Here is a 12597-nt window from a genome sequence, read left to right as displayed (position 1 = left end):
GTACATTTGTGTGTCCAAATGGCATGGCTGCCTTGGGCCTGACGTGGCTAATGCTTTCTCTCATCCATTCTCTGTATTGGAAACGGTAGGAATTCTGTATTGGAGAAAATGGTATGAATTTTGTATTTAGGTAAGGTATTTGTATTTCTGTTAGGGTTTTGGGTTGGGTCTTTTTTTGGAGGGGGGTGGTTGTTTTTTTTAATTGTTTGTTCTCTGCTATAGTACAGTTTGCCTTTTTTTTCCCGCATTAAAAAGTAATTTTATACTTCCTGATGAAGCTGTGGCAATTTCTTCTGCTTTCTTGGAGGGCAGAACAGGTGGTCTTTGTTTTTTGCTCATAAAGTTTTATTTGTGTGGTAGAATACACTGTTTTTCTGAACAGCAGATTTATTGATCATGATCTCTATTCTGGAAACTTAGATGATTTTTTAGTGTCATTCATGTTTATTTGACCTGAGTAATAATCAATGAGAAAGATATAGCAACTATTCCTTATTAGCCAGAGGTGGCAGAAAGCATTACCTCCAAGTATTGCAGTGTAACAATTTAATCCAAGATCCTCAGTACAGTAAAACATGTATATACTTCTCTGGGCACCTAAGGCAAACACTTAAGTAAATGACAAACCTCTTCATATCGCTTATGTGGTACTTAAGCTCTATGCAGGCATAGGCTTTTTCTGCCTGATCACATAGATCAGACCTTGAAATTACAGTTTGATTTTATGGATCTGCTACTGGAGTTGGGAATTCCTTATGCAGACTACCAGGATCTAAACCATTAAAACTGGCATCTAAAATGTCCGGGATACATTAAGATGAACATGCCAAGTTAACAGTATCACATACCAGTAAAACCAATTTGTTTCCACTGTTGTGTTTAAAAAATGCCATTTAAAGTAACATAAGGTCTGTTGATGGAAAGTCCCACCTGCAAAAAGCAGAAACAAAACCTGATTTTATGACAGTCTTCCAATGTGCTCTGGTTTTGTAATGGTCAAAACTTGGCTACCTTGGTGTCCAGCTGTTGCTCCATATTACTTTTGACGAGCAGTGAACAGTTTCTATTAATCTTCTCTTCTTTTTATTCTCAGTACAAGTAAATATGAGGTTTGCACACTCTTTATTTGGCCAATGCAACAGCTACTTAAATTTATATTCAGCTCAAATGAGATCCCTTGGACTTCTGTTAAATTTATAAATAAAAATAATGTCTGGTTTTACATAGGCTATTATTACCTGAGGATGCGAAGGCACTTTGTAAAACTAAGTTCATACTCTCTTGCCATTTAACATTCAGGTAGGTCCTGAAGGAGTAAAATAATGTGCAAGGGAGAAAATGTAGGGAATGGTGTAGAAGGGAAATGCAATGGAGACGGTGGAGAGCAGCAAAAGACATAACTTGAAACTGAAGACAATGGAAACCAGGCATTAAAATAATCCTCTCTGAGTGAGTATAGAGCTAAAACACTGCTGAAAGGACATAGGCTTCAGGGCAATAAAAGGTTCACTCAGCGTAACAGGGTGTCTTATTCTCACAGTTTTTCCTTTTTCATCCATTCCAGATTTTCAGACAATGCAACTGAGTCACTTCAGAGAACACGTAAAAGCCTCTTTACACCTTATCAAGGCCAGCATCACCTCCAGTCTTTTAAAAAAATATGAAATCCTAGTTGTATTTCCTGGTTTTAGTTGGATGTAGGTAGAGCCTGTGTTCTCCAGAGACCTGTCCCAGTGTCCACCCACCTTTGCAATGTGCTTTGTCCGCACGCAGACGTCTTGCTTGTTTAGTTAAGCAGATGTAGCTGAGCTGCTGAAACACTCATATAGATTTAAATTGCTGTTTAATAGGTGTATATTTTCATGTCTCTTAAACCTGTTCAAAACTTACTTTAGCTAAATTGAAACAACAGCACACAGAAAGCAAGACCTGTTTTACACCACAGGCTTTCTGGAGTGAAACACTTTCACATTTCAGCCCTCTCTCCTCTGTAACAGCAGTAATTATAGGGCACAATACTGTAAAGATCTTAAAGTTGAAAAGCATGATGTACATACCATCTGCTACACTTTTATTTTTATTGTTTGAACCTCTTGGGATCAGGGGTGTTGTGATTCATCTTTTTATTAGTCTCATGTCCTTACCTTCTGCATGCTCTGCTCTCACTAGCTTTGACGTCAGTTTTAATACCTTTAATTGCTGCTTTAATTGAACTGCTAAATGGTAGTTTACAAAAAGAGGGAGGCAGTATTTACACTAGAAAATGTAAATTTCTTAATCTTCTGCTTCTGCCAGAAATGGGTGTATCCAGTGCTTAACAGTTTGTAAGTGCCCTTGCTGGAGAGGACAAGTGGTACCAGTTTGCTCGAGGAAATACAGTGCGATGGGGAACGGCACCGTAGAAACATCACCTTCTTGCACGACTGCCTTTAGGCTCCATCCTCTTCCCACTCCGTCTCTAGGGATATTTTGTTTTTGATTCCAGATATGGTACACAGTATTTCCCTGATAATTTCAGATGTGTTATTTAATCACTTAAAATTTATACTACAGCCATTTCCCTTTTGTAGAGTAAGAGTATTTTTAATCGCAAAACTATTTCCATGAATAGAACTTTGATCTTCTAATACATCCAAGAACATATTTTAATTATTTATTTTTTTAAAAGCTGGTCCTTGATACCTAACATCACTAGTGCTAAAACAGTAGCCCTAAATGATCGTGGCATATTCCAGAAGGCAATTATTCCTGAAACCAGGATATCTTTCCTCTAGAGAAAGAAAATATCTTTGCACACAGCATTTTCTTCCTATACTGCCAAGTCCCGAAGATACCTTTGCTTTCTGCATGCCGGTCTAATGACTTCCCTTAGACTTTCAGCAATAGATACATTTGTTTTTTCAGAGAGGTTTGCTCTTAGTTACTCTCTGCTGTAGACTAGAGAGCACCATTGTTCTTAACAGAATCCCAAACAGCAGTGTCGGTTTAAAAATAATGAACATCAACATTTCTTTAGGCTACTAAAGCCTTCCAAAGACCTGAGCGTGTTTGTGGGAGAAAACTAAATATTAATTAGACATACGAAAATGAAAATTGAAGTACAGTGGTTTTTTTCCCCGTACAGTTGGAAAATTTAATGTGTCTATTTGCAGTTACTCAGTGTATTGAGCCGGTTCTCACTCAGTACTCGTGTATGGCATTGCTTGAAACACTTCCAAATAGAGAGATGGTACCAGCTACTTTTGTTTATGATATATGTACCTGCAGAAACTCAAGACTGTGTATCAAAGCAGCGTATAGATTGCAGGGAAAGACATTTTCAGAGGGTTCTACATTATGTGGTAAGATTGCCACTTGAAAACACTATTACAAGTTGAATTTAGAAAATGTATGCAAATTTATGATCTGTTTTAAGACTGTCCTCAGTAAACAAATGGCTATTATTTTCTGAGAGTCTGCTTTACTTTCTCGATCACTATAACACGATAGGCCTTGCTACTGGCTGGACTGATTTTTCTGTTTCCACAGACTCACAATTAGTCAGCTGTAGGAGTAACAGTAATGAGACCTGTCTTGTTACAGGTATTCTACGGAAAGTCGTGTGCATCACGTGATACAGCAAGGGAAGCCTGCTTGTTTTTAACATGTAAAGTCAGCTTTTCAATGCCTATTTCAGGAAGGCAATTCTGTCATTTAAGAGTATCTTCAAAGTAATAATTAAGTCAGAAATGCAGAATGAATAGCAACTTTACTATGCATTTTATGTAAAAATCTGCAACTCAGTATTGTACAAAATTCTGTACAGACCAGCCTCCTGCTACTTCACTATGTCTCATTTTTCTGTTGTTTTGTGATTCATATTGTTTGGCTACTCAAAAATTGGAAAGTATCCGTTTGACAGAACTAGCTTGTAAGTCAGCTTTATGTTGCGTTTATATTTTTGTGGACTAATCTGGTGGAAATCAAAAGGCATAAAAATGGATTTCATAGCCTTACGATAAAATTAACTGGAACGGTTTTTACAGTTTTTGTCAATAAGCAAATCTGGTTTAGTGATATGTCACCAAACATTGCAAAATACTAAAACACTTACAGATCTCACTTACATGATTTAAAACTAAAGTTATTGCTCTTTAATACATCTAGTCATGGTGAATTTGCATTAGAATGTCCTTGCACTAGCACAGAACTGGCTGAGTACGAGTGAGAAGGTACAGGAAAGCTTCAATTTTCATTATACTATCCAGTCCCAATGTTTTAATTTTCATTAGTGTACAAAATCCCGAACCATCAACAAAAAGAACAAAATGCCAGCACAGGGCCACTAAGCTAATGCAACAAAGGGAACTAATGATTACCATCTGCAGACCACTGCGGCAGCAAACTGGTTCCTACTGGCGATGCTTCCTCAGCACACAGGCTCCACCTGCCCGGACACCTTACTGTGACTCGGCAGGTGAGGAAGGGAAACTTGAAGAAGAAAAAAACCAGATCTTCTCATTTACATGGACTGCATGCAAGCAACCCCTCTGAAATTCTGTAGGTGTCACAGAAGGGATGCTTCAACTACGGAGCAGAATGACCATCATCAGTATGCTACAAGATGCAAAGCAGAGATATAGCTGGGACTTGGTCCAAGACCGTGTTTAAAATGTGCCTTAGCTGAAAGCAAACCAAACAAGGTTATCTTGTGGTAAGATCATTGGCAGCCACATCTGTTCAATTACTGTGTGATGAGCGAAACCACTTGTGGTGAGACATCCTCGAAAAGCAATTAGTGGTGAAAGGAGAATGTGCTGTGTGAATACGTGAGGAGTGGGGAAGAAGAAAGGATTATGTTTTCTTGTTTTCATAAGGTAGGCTAACAGGAGACTTAGAGAAAAATGTAAAGACCTTTTTGAGGAGCAATTTAAGGAAAAGCCAGGTCTTAAGCCCAGTCTGCATTTCCTGTAGCCCACAGTGGGCCATAAGCACCGAGGCAGGTGTAGACAGGACTCAAGAGGGTGTTTTCACTTCTTGCTGCATTGCCTTAGTCATGACATTCCTCTCTTTTGGGGCAGCATTTGTTTCACTTCAAAACATATTATAGTTTAAATTGAAACAGATAGTCCAGTTTACAGCAGGTGGGCTCACTTTCTAGGTGGTATTTTTCTGTTGCTTTGAATTTCGTATTAGCTCCTATTTCCAGAATCTTGATAGCACGCAGTGAATAAAGGCCTATCAAGGAGTATTCATGTTGTCTGTAAACACCCTACAGAGAAGACTTTTGGTTCTTTGCCTTAATCTCTACATGTGTTCTTGTCAAATATGACTTCATATACAGCTGGTACGTCAGACTACGGGCAATTGAGAATTCAAACAGGCTGGCAATCTAGTTGCCCACCGTAGAGCAATTAGGACTCAAGAGCCAATGATAGCTTGCTATAATTTTTTGCAGTGTCTATGTTAGTACTGCTGATGGAGGAGCATGTGAGACTTTTACAGGATTTCTAATCAGGACAGACAGACACTGGAATACAATGTGGTTTAATTTGTGCATTGCCCTACTTTTGATATGAAGAGCAGCAAAGTAGAAAAGCCACATGGCAGAGTGTAAATCAAGAGCAGGTTTCACATTGCACCTTATTTTAAAATTTCCATGTTTCACCCGAGCTTAACTGATCCACTGACTTTCTACCAGTTCATCATAGAAAATGAGGCATGAACTATGCTGGTTTTTCTACCGTCATGGAGCAGGGAGTACGGGACAATGCCTGTACCCCCACTTCTTTGACTCTCCTGTATTTCCTACAGGCTCAGCAACAGGATGTCAACCCTTCAGTTTTGAATTCTTAAATGTTTTGTAGACTTTAGTAGGAGTATTGTTCCTACTATTATAAAGAAATAATCACTTTGGATTTCCACATCATGTTTGGGAATATTTTTTTTATTAAAAGGTAAGAGGATTTGTTACTTTGAAGATACCTGAAAATGCTGTTGAAAAATTAAATTCTCTAGTGCTTTGCTTTTAAGACTAATTTACTCCAGCAATTTAGCATTTAGCGTGTAAATGTATTCAGAAATAAAAAAGAAATTGGAAAACCAATATGACTGCATCACAAAGAAGTAATGTATTAATTTTTGTTCTTAATTTAGGTGCCTTGCAAGATCTTGGCTATTCTACTTCATTTTTTCTTCCTGAGTGCTTTTGCATGGATGCTGGTGGAAGGATTTCATCTTTACAGTATGGTGATCAAAGTATTTGGGTCAGAAGAGAGCAAGCACTTATTTTATTATGGAATTGGATGGGGTAAGCATTTAGTAGCTGCTTGCTTTAAGTCTCCTCACTGTAGGACAAGATTATATTCAGAAGCATATGTAAAATTGTCATCTTATGATCATAGTTTGCCTTACTGAGAGTAGGTCTGTTGGATAAGAAAATGCATAATTTTTCTGACTGTAATCATACTTTAAAATGTATAGTCCATTAAATTTAATTCCACTGCAGTGAATTCCATGACCTCACTAGGCCACATCAGATCCTTAATTACCAAATCAATAGCAGGAGTGTCGGAGGGAGGTGTCACTGCACAGGTATGTTCTTTTTTTGGTTCTAACTCACAACACTGGATTATTCTATCCGTATTCTGCAATCCATACATAAAAAATTTGGCACAGTAGTACAGGAGTATCACAAGACTTCATTAGTTGATGTTTTGTGCCTTGAAATCTTTAGATGCAAAAGGTTGCACAAAACCTCAATATTAAGAATAAAAAAGTAGTCCTATGACATGTTAATCTCACAGATAACAATTCACAGGTTTTTAAAGGCACTAACGAATGCATAATCTGTGTGCCTATTGAGGAATCGAAACCGAATATTTTGTTCCAGACTCTTCACAGCAGATGAAAGCTACCTTGCTTTCCGTGTCCTGGAAGTACCACAACGATGCTTGACAAACCTCCACATTTAGAAACCTCATCCATTGAGTCAAAAGAAGAGATGTAAAAAGATAGCAAAGGAATACCTATGTAATTCCAGACTAATTTCAAAATATGTTAAAACATGCATTATCTTTCCCCCCACAAATTCATTTGGAAGGTGAATGAAAACCAATTATAACAATAATACAGACCGTCTGCAGTCATAATTGGAATATTCGATACCTATTGCACCACATAGCTGGGTGATAGTAATGCTGTTCACTTATATATATGTATTTCAACAGCCGCCTGCTTGTCCTTTTTTATTTTACGGCCTTTTTATTCTGTACATCATTTCTTACTCGTTTTGAACTCTCCTTAGCAGTTCTGTCTAAAGGCCATCTGATACAGTCCTCTGGTGAACACGATATCCGCTAGATTGAGGGGACAAACTGCAGTTTGGTTAGATTTTTTCTTTGCCCTCATTTTTTCTCTGTGACAGGTTTAAAAGTAACACATACATGTGTCCTTATCCTGCATGTTTAAAATATTTTTTTTCTCTTAAGGGAGGGCCTGCATGCCAACACTATGAACCTTAGAGCTTCAGTTTCTGAAGATGTTTGAAAGCTGTGTAGAAGATTTACAGACACACACACACGCAGACCCCCCCACCCCACCACTACTCAAAACAGGCTCATAACTCAAGTGGAGTAATTAATCTTTTTCCACATAGTCCCAAAAGTAAGGGAACCTAGACAGGCTGAGAGTTGAAGACATGGAAGATTTATAGATTCTTCCAGATTCAGTGCTAAATGTAGAGAAACCTGCTGATGTTGGAGAGGTTTCTTGTGTATTTATTTAATCCGGAGCTCATGGAATACAAATCCAAGCGCATCAAACCAAAGAAAATGTTCTCATAAACCCCTGAGAACTTTCTCCTTCAGAAATATTATGTAAAAAGCCACAACAGTTAATAAAATAATTAAGAACTGGCTTTTAATTCACTGGGGTATTTGCTAGCAGATGTGTTGATTAACTCAATTTACAATCAATCATTAATTAACTTATGAAAACAAATTAATGATTTATATGTGCTGCAATGCACCTTTACCCTTTTTTTCTGGCATTTTGAGTAAGGTTTATTTATTGTAAAATGGCAGTGATCTCCAAAGTGATTTAGAAGACACAAGGATAAACATGGCACGTGACTGTGATATGACTAGTACTAAATGTTGCATTCTGCCTCATTTTGTTGCAATATGATTGCTATCACTCAATTAGTAGTAATTAGCACAATGAGTACATAACCTATTGGTACATAACCTGATGGGATGTTAAATGTGGTCACTAAAAAGTCTCTTCAGTGGTATTTTGAGCTTTGGAGGATAATCCTTCAGGCCCAAGAGTAGGCATTTATCATCAAAATAGATGTATATAGCAAAATACAGGAGGCACCATCATTAGAAGTTTCTATATCAGTTCTTCTAGCGATGTTCTTCTTGTCAAGAATTGTGTAAGAAACCCAGTGGCAAGCTCTGTTTCTTCAATGCCGCAAAGTGCTGTTGGAGATAGATAGTGGAAGACATTATTCATATAACAGTAACACGTTTCTCTGTGTAAACCTTTCAAAAACCCTTTTTTGACAAATAGTTTGATTTTGGAAACCACATTCCAATTATTATTCCTACAATGAGATGGAAAAAAAATATATTCTGAAATCCAGTACATCTCCCAAGTTGCTGGGAAAGTAATTCGTACTTCTTTATTTTTTCTGTATAGCTCGAAGTATTTACATTTGAATTAAATGTTGCATATCCTTAATCATATCTGACATCACGTCATTGCTGCAAATGTGTCTAAACATCCCTGAAGCAATTTAACTACGCAACTGCATTCCAAATTGTTTATCTCTCGATAAGGATCAGGGCAACCTTCATTCAGTCAACAGCGTCGCAACTCACTGCCTGGTGTGTAACTCTAATGCTCATTCAGCTGGTAATAGATGTTGCTGAAGAATGATGTTTTTGAAGAGAAAATCCACATCGCAGTGTTCACTACTTAAATGCTTAAAAGGACACCCGGCTCTGTCAGTTCCCAGCTTTCTCTTTTGTTGGCATATTGGCACTGAATATGAATAGAAATATTTAATTAGAGATCGAGCATCAGTACTGCCTTCAGCAGCAGTGTCTGCTCGTGTCCTACAGGGTAGCGTTTGGGTTGTTCCTTCATGAACTTGATGAAAGTACACCAGAGAGAAGTTATATATATTCTATAAAATTCCCACATCTAAACAGAAGTCTTGCAAGTCTGGGGAACAAGGCTAAAAAGGTTTTGTCCTGAAATTATTTTGATTGGCTCTTAAAATGAGGGTAAATTTGCATTGAATGCAACTGTCAAAAGGAAGTCGAGCATTCTTGTGCCATCCTGAGACCACAATACATACGTACTTTCCAGTATCTAATAAAAATGGCCACTTTTTTACACTTTTGCTTAGCTAACTATTATACTGGCCAAAGATGATTGAAAGAAGTGGAAGACAAGGATGTTTCATCTCACGTTTGTCAAAACAGATAATTCATTTCTTCATTCTTTGCTTTTAATTGAAGTGTGAATTCATTTGACTTTTGCAAACTCGTAGTTCCTGCAATAATGACAAACCTCAGCCCTGAATTTAAAAACCCAGACTCGTCATTCTCATTTAAGCAGAAATACTGGGCTAGGTACATGTGTAAAAGTTTGCAAAGTCTAAATTAATGACAAATCGAAACTTGAGGCAATGAGAGGAGACAGGGACAAGGAACTCTACACTCTCACTGGTCTCCTTACATCTACTGAGTTTTCTGAGAGATATTACTCCTGTAAAATGAATTCAACAGTAATCAGAGAGACAGGATACCAAATGTGCAGAGTTGATTGAAGCTCCTGTGTATTATCTTTAGTCCCAAGGGTGCTAAAATTACCTCAAAGACTGCAGTTGCCAGGAATTCAAAAGACGAGCAATTTGAGGGAGGTGATAATATCCTACCTTTGAAACCACCTTGGGATTGACTGGGGGAGGAAAAAAAATACTTTGTTGCCTTGGTGGTTCAGCATAACACACAGATTATTGCAGCAAAACTTTTCCCACCCACCTATTTGTAGGATGCTGATGATAGTTTGTGATACTGGAGATTTTGCTGTGGCACTTAGGCCTTAACACGTTTTCCTATTTCAGACAATTTCCTTTCCTTTATAGGCTGCCTTAGAATGAAGATTTTGTTCTAAGCTGTCAAAAGACCTAAATTTCTTTATTTGCTGTTGCTTGATGTAGTCCCAGACTTCTGCATAGATATGATGTAACATAACCGAAGAAAAAGGAAATATTAGAAAATTAACTTCTAATAAATAAATGGGAGAATGGACTTTTCCCCATCAAGAAAAGTAGACCTTTTCAGTGTCAGAAGGAAATATTCTTTCATTTGTGTCTAATGCTTCATCTTTCTCAATAGAATTGAGATTTTAGAATTAATGTCCTAAAATTGCTTCAAATTGTCTGCTGCAGAGTTTCTATAGCCTGTCTGGGGTTTTTTTGCTATGTATAGAAGACACAGAAGCTTTCAAAATACAGCACACAGATTTACAGGCATTTCCCATTTTATTTATCATTAGTGCCTCAGAAACATAAAGCAAATGGATTAGATATGAAGTTTAATGCTGAAGAAGAGGGCCTAGCTGACATTCATTTTAGACTTCACCCTAGCGACTGTATTTGGGTTGAATTCAGGGAGAATTTTCTCTGAGCAAGGACTGTGTTATTGGGCTTCCTGTGCCAGGTATTACGAGTTTATGCCTGCTCTGCAGGCTGTATTTTGATGCCGAGTTTGGGAGGTAGCTTTAAATTAGCTGGCTTGGGGACCTGGAGAGGTTGAGCTGCAGCAGCACAGGGCTCCGTGTGGGTTGACTTACCCCATTTGAACGTGCTGCTCTATTGCTCTAGGGCTGCAGAGACACAGATGACACCAGCGCCATAGATCAGCAGCCGGAAAGGTGTGCTACAACATTTTCATCTGATACTGTGCTCTGGAAAGCATGGTCTACCGCATGATAAATTTGGCGATTTGGATTAGGGTTGGTGAGCATATTTGTAGCACCTGCTAACTGAGAAAACATTCAGATACAGTAAAAAACCATAACCGTAATTCTTTCATGGATGATAACCGGTGCCAGCACAACGTTAACGTTACCTGTTGTGGGTGGAGACTAAACTTCACAGCTCCTGTGTAATCATTACTGACAAAAGATTAAGCAAACACACTTACTTTTGTGTGTAATATATAATCCATACAAATTCTTCAGCCCAGATCAAATTTTGCAGTCCCCTTAGGCTAAATATATTTTTTTTCAACCTCTATAGAATTTATTGAATGGTTGTTTCTTAAAGGAAAAATACTCCAATTTCACTGTAACAAAACCTTGATTCTGCCTCCATTGCTATTATCCGTTTAATATCTTGTTAATTTGAATAAAAGGCAAACACTGCACTATAGGCTGTAGACCATTTTATTCTCACTGACTTAACAGCTCTTTTTATGCAGATGACTGCTCTATGTTTCATCTGCGTAAGTTTTATTATCTTCAAAAGGAACCCTGTATTTAATTTTCTTCTTCACTGCCATTTAAAATTGATAAAGAGTCATCCTAAATGCTTTGAATATCCAGCATTTGACTTGGAAAAAAAAGGCAGCTAAAAGTATAAAGGAGAGTTAGTTGGGCACAGGTATTTTTGCTTATGTGACAAAGTCCCTGCAGTGGGAAGACAGCCTACATCAGAAGACAAACTGTGCCAATAAACAACGTTTACTTGGCAACCAAAGACGTGATTGGGAATGTGTAAACACACCTGTGGGACCTGCAGTCCAGGTATATCACGGCAGACCAGGTTTCAGCAGATAGGCTTATGTCTGTGCTTAACTGCTGTGTTGAATATAATTATTCTTGACTTTGCTCAAATATGTGTAGGATTTTCCTTTCTTAAATAGACAAACGAGATGGTAAAATAAAATCTTGACTATACTCACGTCTTACACAAATATTACATTTAAGGGGTTATTCCTGATTTGGACAAGCCTGGGAGAGGAGAATCAATTTCATGGGATATTAAACTCCACCCTGAAGAATGGATTTCAAAGTCTGTGACCTAAACAATGCCTGTAGACACTGCGACTGCCTCTGAACTACCAAGTATCTTTCTTACTTATAAATACAAGACACTTCTAGCCACAATCACTAAAGAATGAAAATGCTTCTTCCAGAATTTATAGTTCTGCCAGTACAGGAAAACTTTACAGAATTTAGTGAGGATGATATTAGTAAGATTAAGCAGAAATTGCTTGTCAGAGAATTTTGTAAAAGCCCCATGCAGAAAACTTGAAGAATCCAAAAGAAAATTGAAACTTTAAGCTATCATGTCTAATACTCTGTCTGGGACCTGGTTATTAAATTCCATAAGATGATAAAGGCCCAAGCCTTCACATTTTATTAAATCATACAGGAATTAGCAGACAATCATTTAATATTTAAAAGGATGAAGCTTTGCTATATTCATAACTGTTGGCAAGAAAACCCTCGCTTCCTCTCCAGCTGCTGGCCTGGGGGGCTGTGCTGAAGTGGGACAGCAGGACGTCGGGGTGCTGGGGGGCCGGAGACACGCAGCCC

The 12597-nt window shown here is 37.9% G+C and overlaps 1 protein-coding gene across 1 annotated transcript in view; it reads left to right on the top strand.

Moving 5' to 3' along the window:
• ADGRD1 (adhesion G protein-coupled receptor D1) overlaps window positions 1-12597 on the top strand; it is a 154287-nt gene that overhangs the window by 103716 nt on the left and 37974 nt on the right. Inside the window, exon 18 of the mRNA XM_074606508.1 lies at window positions 6136-6289. Within this exon, the coding sequence (XP_074462609.1) occupies window positions 6136-6289 (154 nt within the window). The remainder of the gene's footprint in view (window positions 1-6135; window positions 6290-12597) is intronic.

The sequence above is a fragment of the Larus michahellis genome, chromosome 13 (genome assembly GCF_964199755.1).
Source record: "Larus michahellis chromosome 13, bLarMic1.1, whole genome shotgun sequence".
In the NCBI taxonomy this organism is placed as follows: domain Eukaryota; kingdom Metazoa; phylum Chordata; class Aves; order Charadriiformes; family Laridae; genus Larus; species Larus michahellis.
Note: the sequence above shows the minus strand (reverse complement) of the source record. Positions and strands in the feature narration are given on the sequence as shown.